A 14,668-nucleotide genomic window follows, 5' to 3' on the forward strand; every position below is an offset into this window, starting at 1 on the left:
TCTCACCAAAAGAGAACAGTGAGCAGTAGTGGCATCACCAAATCTCACTCCACATTTTATGAGACTTAATATCAGAGGCAGCAGAGCCTTTAATGAACTTATACTACAAATACATAGCTATGATACTACAGAAGTGACTGGGCACACTCTCCTACCAGGAATTGCTTCACTATTTTTCAGGGGACATTCAAGACAAGGTACATTTTTCAGGGTACTCTGTAGAAACAATTAATATTTTTAAATATACCATATACAACATAGCACATCTTCACGTTTTGAGTTCAGGTCCACTTTAATACCTAGAATTACTGACATGGAATAAGCATGCAGGATAGAAAATTCAGAGCAAAGAACTTCTGATCTGTTGCTATATTCCCGGTCAGTGCCAGAAAGAGAGTATTGAGACCATTGAAACAGGATTATATAAATTATAACTAGAGCATTCTGAGATAGAAATGATACCAGTAGCAGCCTCCATATTCTCTTAGAACAGGTTTTCTTTTGTTAGCCATGCCATCTGCCTATAGATGTGTTCTGCTGTCTACAAAAGACAAGGAAATGGTTATATGAACCAAAGATGAATCTTCCGTGGACATTAGATTATGGTCAAACATGATGGTATGATTCAACTGCCACAAAGTTCTTGTTGAACTAAAATAGCAAAAACACACCTTGCAGGAAAAAGAGCAATCAGGGAAATCCAACCTTGTCAGACATGTAATATTTTCTGATCCAAGGGTATCTGGAACAATTTGTAGTCATATGTAGATATTGTATATCCAGTGCTATCTTTCCACTTTTCTCAATATGTAGATATATGTATTTTAGCATTGTTAGAAGGGCGAATGTGCGTACCTTGATTTTTTTAAAAGCTTGTATTTATGCTGCCTGTAGAGTTTTTACAATTTCTAACAGAGCTTTTATTTGTACATATTTGAGATTCTATGTCCTGTTGTAAAAGTTCATTTAATTGCAGTCTGTTACGGGGGATTTCCGTTGACAAGAGGTGATGGGAAATTTCTCTAGTGGGAACAAAGACTACAACAAATCACTTTTATTACACGGAGAAGGGTTAGAACTTCTGTTAGTTTGGTTACTACTGCTATGTGTGTCTTCCTGTCCCAGTAACAACCGCTGCTCTCAATTCTTGCACTGGTGCACAGAGAAAGGAAGTGAAGAAAAATCTCTCCTATGGGATCACAGATTGTATAAGGGCCAGTTCACACTACATGTGTTTCAGTTGCTTTTTTATGCATCCAAAATGCACAGAAAGTAGGTTATATGGTTGTCAATGTCATAGTTCACATCAGTGCTTGTAGTTCCAGTGTGTTTCAGTTGCAGAAAAAATTAGAACATGCTGCATTTTTTCTGCACAGAACTGTACTGTAATGCGGTAAAATGCACTGGAAAGCACCAAAAACGCACTGGAACACACATGTCACTATTTAAATTTAAAATGAAGAAAGAGAGAGGGGAAAAATTAACTGTAATGCATAAAAAACGCACTGGAACACATCAAAAACTGAACTGCGTTTCTATAGTGTGAACCGGCCCTAAATCTTTCAGACATTGTAACTTTTCCCTAACCCTATGCACAAAAACAGTGCATGCCTGTGCTATCATATATACAGTACATATGTAGTCTTGGGGTGGTGATTTATAATGAAAAGTGAATTATATTTACAACAACCTAGATTTTTTGTAAGCCCTATTTATGTTTCAGAATCTTACCTGTGCCTGGAGGTCCTTGAATAATGGCAAGCTCCTTGGTAAGTGCTAGCCGCACAGCCTCTATTTGAGATTCATCGAAGCCTAAGGACTCTTTGGATGGCCATTGCAAGGGATTCAGGATATTGATTTTGTTCCTTGAAGCTGGGATAGCCTTTTGCTCCTTGCTCATCATACAGCTAAGATCATACTGGATACCCGCATTGAGATAACGTGGTGCTCCCACATCCGTTTCACATGATACAATGTATTTCTGGAAAGGCACATCCTGTGCATTAATCTCTTTCAAGCCCTCCAATACATGTCGGTAAGCCTCAAAGTAGGCAGTAGTCTCCACCATAATAAAGGAATCATGTGGACGGGTACTTGCCAGAAGCTCTCTACTTTGCTCACAGAATTGCAATTGCACCTCACCTTGTTCCAATTCTTTGGGATCACGATTAGAAACTGTGGCAAAGAGGAAGGATTCAAAATTGTCCTGGGACAGGCAAACTAGAGATCCATACAATAGTCGTTTGGAGTTTTGCCAGCGTATCATCTTTAAAGGTGTGACATCAAACTGGACTTTGTATATAATCCCTGATGATGTGCACATAGGAGTAATTATGCGTGTGTCAAAGTACATACGAATGTCATCAAACTTAATTTTACGAATGCCTCGATCATCATGCTGAAGAATCTCTTGGATCCCTTTCCTTAATGGCCGAACAAAGTCTTCCCTCAAGAGTCGAAAGTGGGTGTCCAAGTAAAGGTCTGTGTTTTCAAATTTGTATTTTAAATTATTTGGTCTAAGAAATGGATTTGCACCCAGATGAATTTCATCAAAATTAGGGTATACACTCATTGTTCTGAAATCATCAACAGGAGCCTCTGGTCCAATAACCATATGTGTGTCCACTCGTAGCGTTCCTTCTCTTCTCCTGTCCTGCAGGTGCTGAATAAAATTTGATACCCTTTCTAGAGTCTGCTCTATATGTTCTCCCACTACTATTCCAGAAGCACGTAAACTGTTAATTGAGTTAGGAATGAGAGCAACCAACATTGAAGTTTCTCGAATGCTACTGGCAGGAAAGATGCCGACAATTTCTTGCACAAGGCTTAGAATATTGGTAATGTTATTGGGATAGCTCTGCCTTTTCCCTGGTACAGGTTCTGTTATCATTCCCACTATATAGTGTGGGAGGCACATACGAATATACTCAGATGATTTGACACGTGCAAGGAGATGCTGAATACTCTGCCTCTCTAGCCTAGCAGTGCAGGCCTTGCACAGAGCCTTACACAGCAATTCCACAAAATCTGACCTCATTTCAGTGGCTGAGAGCAAATCCTGTAGACCAGAATGTGCGGCTAGGGTGATTGCTACTTCTGAGGGTTCTTTTTCTAGCAGTTCTTCAAGAGCTTTGTATCCCAGGCGTCGTACTTGTTGCCCCCTTCCATTCTCTCTGTCCCGGCGTGGCTCTTCCGGTTGTTGTCTATGATTTTCCCTTCCTTCCTGGTTGTGGTTTTCTCTTCTCCTGTTATAACCTTGTCGGTCTCCAGCTCTTTGTTCATTTCGGATTCCTGGTTCCTGTCCTTGACGTCCACCACCACGCTGTTCATTATGTCCACCAGCACCATATGCACGCTGTTCACCACCTCTTTGCTCATTTTGTCCTCTAGCACCGCGTTCATTTCGCCCACCTCCTTGTTGGTCATTTCGCCTTCCTTCTCTGTGCTCATGAGGTCTACCATCCCTTTGTTCATGCTGTCTCTCAGCCCCACGTTCATTCCTTCCACCAGGTCTTGGCTCATGGTGCCCACCAGCTTGCTGTGCATTTCTTCCTCTAGGTCTCTGTTCATGCTGTCCATTTTCTCCTATCTGTCTACCACCTTCATTTCTATGTAGCTGTTGAACTTGCCTTGGGGCATTATGGAGATCCCTTCCTGGCCTTGGTCCTGCCCTGGCTGGACAAAAAAAATATAGTGAAAGAGTTATTCAATTAGACATGCTGGCTGATGTTTTCAAAAACTAGACTGAAAGGGATCAACGTTATCTCTTGAAACTGTTGGTAAACATGTAACATATGCTGTTGTGAGTGTTTGTTATTTACACTTTAAAACTGGACTACAGGCAGGCCTAACAAAACTAATCCATGCAGTTACAAATTAATAATAAAAATCATTACATGTATTTTAAAATGCAATTAGTGTCACTACCTGCATTTGTAACAACACCAGCATCCTGTAATCCTATACACAGTATTGTTCGGACTGAGAGATTAAGAACCACAGCACTTGAAGCCAACGAGGCTTGGCTGTAATGCAGATGTGCTCACAGGAAACATACTAACAGGAGGAGAGAGTATAGTGATGGACTAAGTAGGAATACATATGGAATAAGTAGGCTGGGTGTTTTCTAGACAAAGTTATACTTTCACTATAGTGAAGGTTGAGGATTTGTCTATACTGTCTGGTGGGGTAGTACGAAAAGATTGGATGAACAGAAAAACAAATCCTTTGACAAGTACAATTTAATTTAATTGTGTATTTAGCTGCTTTCCTGCTTTAAAGTGTATAAAAAGCTGAAACATTTTTTTCTCCATGTGGGATAGAGACATGAATGATTAAAACCCCTTGTTAGTTTTCTTGACAAACAGCATCTCATTTAGGAGATTTCCCTTCTCTTCCTGCCTACAACAGGAAGTGAGAAGAAATCCCTCCAAAATTATTGAAATTCACACTTAGACTGTGTCACTGGAACAAGTGTTTTTGTTTGTCCCCTACTCTTGTTCTGATAACAACTCAAAATTCTGGCTTTTCCCTTCCTGACAAGGATCACCAAGACAAGTATGGAGAGTTCATTCATCTCGGCATTTCTGAAATTGTACAGTTTGGTATACAGTGCAGACAAGTAGGTAAGAAACGGTAATGCAGAAGAGAAATAGTACGTCTTTTCTGCATTAAAACTCCTGCTTGTTCACATTCTTATACTAAAGTTCCACTTTAAACCCCTCCCCAAAATTTTAGATATAGTAGTTTAGCATTCCCACTCAAGACAGAGGCACCTTTTTGGACAGCAGCATTGTCAGTCTGGGGAGAGGTTACTGTTAGAAGATTTAGATAAGAGGTGCTCAACCACATGGCCCTCGGAGTGCATACCCGGGGTTGGCGACCCACTGATCGCAATCTGGGCTTGCCAACCTGACATCCCAGGGCATCAGAGTGCATCATGCAAGCGCTAGCAGCAGAGGAAGTAGGCAGCTGCGGAGGGAGCAGGAGCCTTATAAGCCGATGCTTCTTCTGTAGCCCCAGCTCCAGGCAGAGTGATACTAAGAACACTTCTCCTGGGACCTTTCTAGCAGCCTGCAGACAGAGAGCAATGCCAGCAGAAGCTGGAAAAGGAAAAGAAGGTTAGAGTATTAAACAACACATAGCCTGTGCTTTTGTAACGGGCATGTTAACACCTATAACAGAGTTAATAACTATTAGGCTGCTTTCATACTGATCCGCAGATGCAGTGCAGTGCACCTGCAGCATTCCTGTGGATTGAGTCATAGATTTCTATTATATCCATATTTCAGAAAGTGCACCGCACCCGTAAGATTTAATAGAAGTCTATGGCAAAGCGCATCTAACCCGCAGGAACACTGTGCTGCATCCGCAGTGCTGGTAAACTTCAGTGTATCAGTGTGAAAGCAGCCTTATAGGGGACTCAGGACAGTGAGGGCTCATTTACATTTACGGTTTGGGGGGTAGTGAAAACCCTTAGTTGAGATGAGTTTTTACCACACCCCCAAACACTGGTCTGGCATCAGGGGTTGCAATGGTGACCCCACCACTTGGACAGGAGGGGTGGCAGGGGTGGCATATACAGGAACTGATGCTCTCCATTTTCCTCCTGCAACCGCTAAAATTTTGCTTCTCCTTCTCTCCCTCCTGCCTGCATTCAGTTGCTACAGGATGAAAATGTTCATTATGCTATTCAAAATAAAAAATGTGCAATTCTGAACCATTTCCTTTCACTGTGGCCTGCGACTAGTTACCAAATCATTTAAGTGGTCCTCGCTCTTCAAAAGGATGAGCACCTCTGATTTAGATGGACTTGACTAACAAATTAGTCAAGCTCCTACTAACACTTTTTTAAAGTTCTAGCAGTTTTTGTGTTTATTAAAAGTCAGCAGCTACCTAAACTGTATATACTGACCTTTAATAAACACACACTTACCTGTCCCGGGGTCCAGTGATGTGCTCACCCGTGCCGTCTCTTCTCTCCTTTTTCTCTCCATGGCGCCGGCATCTCAACTGTGGGCATCAGGTTTTGACAGCTTGCGGCTTCACAGCTGAGTGTCCACTGCACATGTGCAAGTCGTGCTGCGCACCCTGATTGGTCCAGCAGTCTTCTGGGACCTGTGAAGGTTCCTAGGACACTGCAGGAGGAAGGAGGGGGCTGAACTTCTGGCTCACTTTGCCGCGGCGAACTGAGCCGAGAGTGGGAGCGGGTACCTGTCAAAACCAGGTACCTGCTCCCCCCCCAAAAAAGTGCCAAATATGACAGTGGAGGAGGGACAAACAAGCAGAGCTTCCACTTTTGGGTGGAACTCCGCTTCAAGCAGTTACAGCAACAATTCTTTTTTGGGAAAAAGGTTTTGTGTAAAGCTGACCATTATAAGCTCCCCTATCTACGTTCACTGATTTATCTCAACTATATAACAGGTGAAAATAAAGGCAACAAGACCTAAAAAGGAAAACTAATGCAGACAATACATCTAAGAAATGGTAGGCTACAATATAATTTTTGTTTATGGGATTAGTAACTCTTAAAAAACACCACAATTATGTAACTATGATGCTGAAGCCTGACTTGCAGTGCTAACCACAATTTGATGAGTCACTGGACTAAAAGACAAAAGTCTTACGTCTTTCGTGTTGTCGATTATAGTTAGCCTGAGGTTCCTCCCAAGGCCTTCGTCTGGGATCCATAGAAGGTCTTGGAAATATCTGTAAAATATAAAAGTTAAAGACATAAACTGATATGCCTAACAGACATATACAAGTTAGAGACAACAGTGTGACTCATAATTTGATGCAAGACAGGCGTGGCTGTAATTTTGGAAGAACAAGATAAAAAATTTTCCCCACAGATACAAATACCATTTGGTTATATCAGTAGCAAAATACTTAACGTTGATACTGAGGTGCACAACATAAAAAGGTTTAGTACTTTGGAAGCAGCCCTCACACGGTTTGGTAGTGTAATACCCTGCAGAAATACCGGCTGCAGGATGTTAAATGGACACAAGATGGCAGTGTTCTGCATCTTAGTTATACAGACTCTGTTGAAGAAAAGCTTTGTTGGACTTGTAGACTGATAGCAGGACTTCAGTGTTTGGCCCCCTCCTTCCTCCCCCAGTCTCCTAGGAACCTTCACAGGTCCCAGAAGACTGCTGGACCAATCAGGATGCACAGCACGACTCTCACATGTGCAGTGGGCACTCAGCTGTGAAGCCGCAAGCTAACAACCTACATTTCCCAGAAGAGTTATGCAGGCCATAGACGGTTCGTTTATCGGCCGATTTTTCGTCCAAAAGAATAATCGGCCGATTTTCGCACTGTTAGTGGGCCAATGGCATCGGCCGATTTTCGCTGTTCCTCCTCATTTCTTTTATCGGTCATGCTGGAAAATTTGCGAAAAACGGACGATTTTTGCAATCATTGGTGGCAACAGAATGACCGATGTTTTGTTTTTCGGACAAAAAATCGACCGATAAACGAACCATCTATGGTCTGCATTCGCTAATGGGCGAAGGCAGATAAATACAGCAGCCCAAAAACCAGAAGACAGGAAGTGGATGGTGAAAGCTGGAGAGCAAGTGTGAGGAGAGGACTGTGTGGGACGCTGGAGGTCCAGGCTGGGCCAGGCCAGGCCACAGAAGTGATCTGTGATGGATGAATCAAGAAAACACAGGGGCCCCCCCATCTGCATAAAGACTTTCCGCTACCTGACCGAGGTCACGGATCAGGTGAGAGAGCTCCACACCTAAATCAAATTACATTGCTAGGTTCAGTTACATTCCTCTCAGTTTAACATCCTTTGTTTCACAAGTTACATGTGCCAAGGCCTAGATTGTCCGGCCTATCCTACCTTGTGGCCCACTAATCATTACACTTTCAACACATTAAATCACAAGAGGTTGCTGCAATATCTGCACCCTGCGGGTCAAATTGTATTAGTGCTACAGTTCCAGTCTGTGCCATTCACAAAAGGATTTTCTTTATCACGGTAGTTTGCTGCCATTTTAGCCACTTGCCCTCCTGAGGATTTACCCCCCTTCCTGACCAGGCCATTTTTTGCGTTGCGGTGCTGCGTTACTTTAACTGGCAATTGCGCAGTCATGCAACGCTGCACCCAAATTAAATGAACGTCCTTTTTTCCTACAAATTGAGCTTTCTTTTGGTGGTATTTGATCGCCTGTGCGTTTTTTATTTTTTGCACTATAAGCAAAAAAAGCGACAATTTTGAGGAAAAAACTATATTTTGAACTTTTTTCTATTAAGCATGTCCAGTAAAAAAAATTTAAAAAATCAAATTTCATCATAAATTTAGGCCAGAATGTATTCTGCTACATGTCTTTGCTAACAAAAATCCCAATACGTGTAAATGAATTGGCTTATGTGAAAGTTATAGCATTTACAAATGGCGGTATAGATACTGGGATTTTTTTTTTCTATTAGTAATAGCGGCGACCAGCAACTTTTAGCGGGACTGCGGCGGACATTCTGATCACTGGGGGGGGGGGACTAACTTGGTGTCACTGACATCCCCAGTGACACCAATACAGTCATCAATGCTAAAAAAAAACACTGTACTAATGGCACTGAGCAGGAAGGGGTTAATGTGAGGGACTATCAAAGGGTTAACTATGTGCTGGGAGTGTTTTACTAGGGGGCGGGGGGGGGTGTGCTTCACAGTAAGCACACTGATCAGGATGGCTGTGCTGTGCACAGCCATCCTGAGTAGTGTGCTCAAGCTGACAGGGAGGAAGACTGTTTGTAAATAAAACTGCCTTCCTCCCCATCGGTGATTGTCGGTAATCACCGGGTGCCTGCAGGTAATTACCAGCTGGGACCTGGTTATTGACATCCGCGGCCGCGAATGGCAGTGTGGGTGGGGCACGCGCACGTCTCGCATGCGCCCCCTACCCGGAAATGCAAAATCACGTATATATACGTTGTTTTGCGCACAGGTGCTGTCCTGTAGTAGTATATCTGCTATAGGGTGGTCCTTAAGAGGTTAAAAAGGAACTAAGCCCTACATAAAGTATAAAACAAAAAAGCAAAAACAAAACCAAAAAAAAAACACTGCTCCAGGTCAGTTTCCATTTCCACTACCATACACACACTAATTCCCACATGTCGGCTCTGTCCGCAGCAGACTCCAATATACAGACAAACATCCGATGGCCGCACACCCAGTAAAATCACCTTTATTTCTTCTTATAGCATATTGAACAAATATGACAGGGATACAGGACTCCACCTAACGCGTTTCACACTCCACTAGCGCTTAGTCATAGCTCCAAGAGCTACAATATATAATATATACTGTACATATGCCTTAATATACATGACTGATGGACTCGCAGAATATCGAGGCTAATACTTACCCCTAATCCTTAAAACCACCACCACCCTTCAACCTTCCCCACCTAAATGACCACGCGGCTCTCTTTTGGTGTAAAACCGGCCATAGCAGCCATTTATTTAACAGAACTCTAACATAACACTTCTTACAGTACACTCAAATAATAACTGACAGTAATGATCTCAACTGGGTCCAAGGTCTTTGAAGGCACCGTTACTCACATCACAAACTCGGCTGTATCTGACACCCAATAAAAAGGCCTCCAGCCGCTACTACTGCTACTGTATCTGGGACTACAGTTACGTAGTCCCAAATACAGCCAATGAACTCCCACATTACCAACGTGACCTTATAATTGGGAAGGGACACCCATACCTACGATGGGCCCAACCCATAATCCACCAAATTGTCACTCCAGCACCGCCTTCAAAGGCCCATTGACCCCTGCCGGCTCCCATGACAAAACAGAAAAACACCTCAGGACACAAAATGCCGTTCCGAACAAGAAATAAACTCAACAAACCCACACAAAACGAACAACAGGACAAACACAAAGAACAAACCATAACCAAAACAGCAAAACAAAAATACGAAACAGCTCCAGGGAGGGAGGGCAGGAGAAACCACCCCCGTGCTGGCACAAGCTCCGACTGACCTCCGACAAGACCCAACCCCGCTCCTAATCCTGGCAAGACCACTCCTCAAGGTTGCATACTCCAATCAGGTGAGTAACCACCCCCCTTTACCTCCTGCATATACTCCCACCCAAATACACGCTCCGCCTCGTCTGCACGCCCCAGTCATGTTGGCCCTCCCTTTTAACTTTGCTCAGTCCAGGCCTTGACTATAAATCAAAACAAGAACTATAAATATACACTACTATCCAGGTACCCAACATTCTAGTTGGCAAGTACCACATACACATTTACAGGACACCCGTGTGTGTAAGTTTAAGAATTTTTTTTTAAATTATACTTACCTAGGTGGTCGGATGCTGCATCTGTCCCTTGCCGGTTCAGACACTGCTGATCGCTCAGTTCTCCCCCTTTTTGTTGCTATTCTATCTCTCAGTGTTACAATACACACTATTTGATTTTTAGACTGATCATTTCTTTGTGAGTGGGCAAACATTCAAAATCAGCAGGAGATCAAATACTTATTTCCTTCACTGTATATAAAGTGTTGTGTAAATTGTCAGCGCTATATAAATATATGTAATAAATAGTGAGAAATATGTATTTTATACATGGCTCATGTAAACGTTCCCTTCATATAATGGAGCGGCCATGTAAAAAGCCCACTAAGCTGTTACAGTACCACCAAGACTTGTGCCAGGACCTCTAGAACACCTGTTTTCAGAATCCCTGCTAGGACTTCTAGAACTCTCACTAGCAGAATCCTTGCGGGTGCTTCAAATGTTGCTCACAGAATCCCTGACACTCACAGAATTATTGCCAGTATTTCCAATGGTGCTTGTAGGATCTCTACCAGAACTTCCAATCCTTCCTGAAACAATGCTAGGCATGTCCTCTGACTAAGAGGGGCATTTAAGCATCAGCCCTGGAAGGTGCTGGTGCTGTCTTCTCACCAGCTACCCCTTGTCAAACAGCTATAATACTTACCTGTGAAATTGCCTGACTTGTTGCTGATCTTGACAGTTTCTGACTTTTTTTTTGCCTGCTGCCTGCCTCGACCGCTACCTGGACCATGACTATTCTCTTGCTTGCCACCAGCCTTGACCCTTTGTCTGGAAATAGACCACTCTGCTGCCAGCTTTCTGCCTTGACCCTTTGCTTGATCCTGACTACTCTCTAGTCTTCTGTCCACACATCATAGCCTCCTTGCTCCCAACCACCCCATGATGGGGCGATCTTGTGGGCTGTACCAGCACACAAAGAAACCCATCACCACCATCAGCTCTGGTGAAAACCAGCTGGTGCGTAGACTCTGTTCCCTTTAGGTGAGCCCACGTCACTTGCCAAGGGTTGTAGTACCTTTAACCCTTGCACTACAGTCTGTTTAGTTAGCCATTAAATGTTATCACCCCAGGTCCAAAGATCTACAGTACTTTGTTGATTAAGGTAGTTAGTAGGGCGCGTTGGTGCTCTGTTCGGACCGCTGGAGCACACGATGGAACACATGCTGTCCACGGACCGAAAGTGACGTGAGCATGGAGTGGTGACGCGTTTTGGAGCATGGTGTTTGGGAGGCATGTACCTTCCTTCCCACTGACCGCCCCTTTTCTCGTCTCTTTACCCTATTTAACTGGCTCTCCCTAAGCCTGGACATTGGTCTTAAAGGAGTTCTGCTCATGCTCAGAAACGCGTCACCACTCCATGCTCACATCACTTCCGGTCCCTGGGCAGCGTGCATTCCACCGTGTGCTCCAGCGCTCCGAACAGAGCGGCAGCCATATTTTACACCTCTCCTGAAGCTCCCCCTGCAGCTGCTGGCTGGCACAGTGACTCCATCACTCAGAGGACAGAGCCCTGCTACTGACAAATTACATTAGAGCCTGTTTGTTCTACTACATTGTAAGCATTTTTAACCGCTTTTTTTATTAACGTTGACCTGGAATACTGCACTTAGAAGCGCCTTCCTGTTTCACCTTCTTCGGTACTTTGTTGATGGCTAACATCATACAACACTATGCTGCTGTGTATTGCTTGTAAAGATTTATGGATATGGGGGTCATCTATATTTGTTCATTACATTTGCAGGCTCTACTTCCTGCTTAGCTGTACTACACAATCTACTGCTCTTCTCTCTCAGTACAAGTTTATGGCAAGTCATAGATTATACAATTTCCTTTAATTCCACCACGGGTGGAAGGAAAGAAAATTGCTTGATTACCACATCAATATCTCCTGCAGCGTATTTGTATTCTGTCAACATTGAGCCTTCCACCACGGGTGGAAGGAAAGAAAATGGCTTGATTCCCCCCATCAATATCTCCCGCAGCGTACTTGTAATCTGCCAACGGGGAGCCTTCCACCACGGGTGGAAGGAAAGAAAATTGCTTGATTCCCCCATAAATATCTCCCGCAGCGTACTTGTATTCTGTTAACGGGGAGCCTTCCACCACGGGTGGAAGGAAAGAAAATTGCTTGATACCCCCATCAATATCTCCTGTAGTGTACTTGTATTCTGTTAACGGGGAGCCTTCCACCATGGGTGGAAAGAAAGAAAATTGCTTGATTCCCCCATCAATATCTCCCGCAGCGTACTTGTATTCTGTTAACGGGGAGCCTTCCACCACGGGTGGAAGGAAAGAAAATTGCTTGATTCCCCATCAATATCTCCCACAGCATACTTGTATTCTGTCAACGGGGAGCCTTCCATCACGGGTGGAAGGAATGAAAATTGCATGATTCCCCCATCAATGTCTCCCGCAGCGTACTTGTATTCTGCCAACGGGGAGCCTTCCACCACGGGTGGAAGGAAAGAAAATTGCTTGATTCCCCCATCAATATCTCCCGTAGCGTACTTGTATTCTGCCAACGGGGAGCCTTCCCTGCAGAACACAATGATCACCTGCTAACTATAGCCGAATCAACTTCAGTATGACCAACCTGCCCATAGATGGATTAAATTTTTCCCGTTCCCTGTTGAACTAGCCGAGATTATCCATCTATGGCCGGCTTATGGGTTAGGTCTAAACTGCCTGAAAACAAGCCTCTGTTTTCATTTATCTCAGAAGTCAGAGAATAAAAATATAATTCCTTGATATACAGATGGCTAATAAAGGGAACATTCACAAATCTATTTTTGACGAAATACAGTGACCTACATATGGAAGAGCAAGCAAAATGGGAAAGTGAGATGATGTTGAAAGTCACATGAACATTTATTTTTAATATTATTCAAAGAGTATGATATTGTAAAGGAATTCATTTTCACATCAGCCAATGTTTAATTGGAACACCCAATCAGGATTTACTTTTGCTCGGCTGGATGATTAAAGTGAATATAGTTTTACTGATACAGATCACAAATGTATTTCTTCTGTGAATCAACCTCAAAACTGTGAACATAAACTACTGTCCCTTTAAGAACCTCTCCCTGTGGAACTGCAAAAAATGTCAATTTAAATAATGTATAACCTGATCTTTTCTAGCCATTACCTGATCTATCAGTCACACAAGCCACACCCCCTTTTGAAAAAAAACCCCCTCTCTAATCATTCCCTCCTCCTACAACCCACAATAACAACGTATACTGACCATGTATGCTTTCCTTCTAGCTTTCAGTGACATCATCAGCTGTGAATAATTATTTATTTCAGGTACTTACGCAGCGTCAATTTACGCAGCGCTTTACATATATATTGTACATTCACCTCAGTCCCTAACCCTCAAGGGGCGTACAATCTAAAGTCCATAACTTACATCCATACACATACTAGGGACAATTTAGACAGGATCTAATTAACCTACCAGCATGTCTTTGGAGTGTGGGAGGAAACCAGATAATACCAATGAATCAGTTTTTGTCCTCCTTTACGAAAGTGTCTAAAATGTGAACTGTCTGTGCTGCTTGTTATGAATCATCCAGATTCTAATTGTCATTCTCCAACTGCCAGAGTAGGCCTAAATTTACCTACTTGTAAATTTTCTATGTGATTTTATATGCCTCGAAAAAAGAAGGCCCTATTTAGCCATACCGAAAGTATTAGTCTTCCTGAGTCATAATGATTTCTGCCTATTTATAAACGTACACAAACATCAACGTCATTTAAAACAGTAACAACACATTCATCAGTTTAGCCTGGATTAGAGCTGACAGTTTGCCTTTCTGTGCCTAGCCAATTGCTGTATTACCTTTTCTTCTGGTATTCCTTCAACCACTTAGCGATTATTATCTGCGTTCTTCCTGTCCTGCTTCGGCCTCAGTTCACAGGCGTCTGCTGTTTCTGTTTTGTCATCTGCTGGTATAAGTATACGAGCTGTAAGCCCTCCCATTCCATGCTTTCAGTTTCTATTCTCACATCTGGCCTGGAGAATGGAAAGTACCAGGGTGGGAGGAAAAGTGAAAAAGAGAGAATAGACACAGGAAGTAAGAGTACAGAAACTCAAGGGAAATTGGAGAAATACAATTGTCCTATATCCCCATTTAGGCTAGGTTCACACTCATGCGATGCGGTACATTGCATGTGATTCGCACAGGTACCACACCGCATTCCTGTGCAAATCACAAGCGAATTCTGTGCGGTGTGAATTGAGCCATACATTATGTATGGCTCAAATCACACCATGTCTGCACCAAAAAGGTGCAGGACCCTTTTTTGGCTCCACGCTGGAATCGGATTGCATGGGT

General features: G+C 43.1%; 1 protein-coding gene across 1 annotated transcript in view; it reads right to left on the minus strand.

Annotated features, from left to right (window-relative positions):
• Positions 1-14,299, minus strand: part of ZNFX1 (zinc finger NFX1-type containing 1) — a 43,900-nt gene extending 29,601 nt beyond the window's left edge. The window contains exons 1-3 of the mRNA XM_089673395.1: positions 14,173-14,299; positions 6,627-6,708; positions 1,732-3,675 (exon numbers count right to left, since the gene is read on the minus strand). Of these exons, the coding sequence (XP_089529521.1) occupies positions 1,732-3,675; positions 6,627-6,690 (2,008 nt within the window). The 5' untranslated portion in view covers positions 6,691-6,708; positions 14,173-14,299. The remainder of the gene's footprint in view (positions 1-1,731; positions 3,676-6,626; positions 6,709-14,172) is intronic.
• Positions 14,300-14,668: the final 369 nt, after the last annotated feature.

Source organism: Staurois parvus, unplaced genomic scaffold, assembly GCF_062004578.1.
Source record: "Staurois parvus isolate SC_StPar_1 unplaced genomic scaffold, SC_StPar_1.0 ptg000137l, whole genome shotgun sequence".
NCBI lineage: Eukaryota > Metazoa > Chordata > Amphibia > Anura > Ranidae > Staurois > Staurois parvus.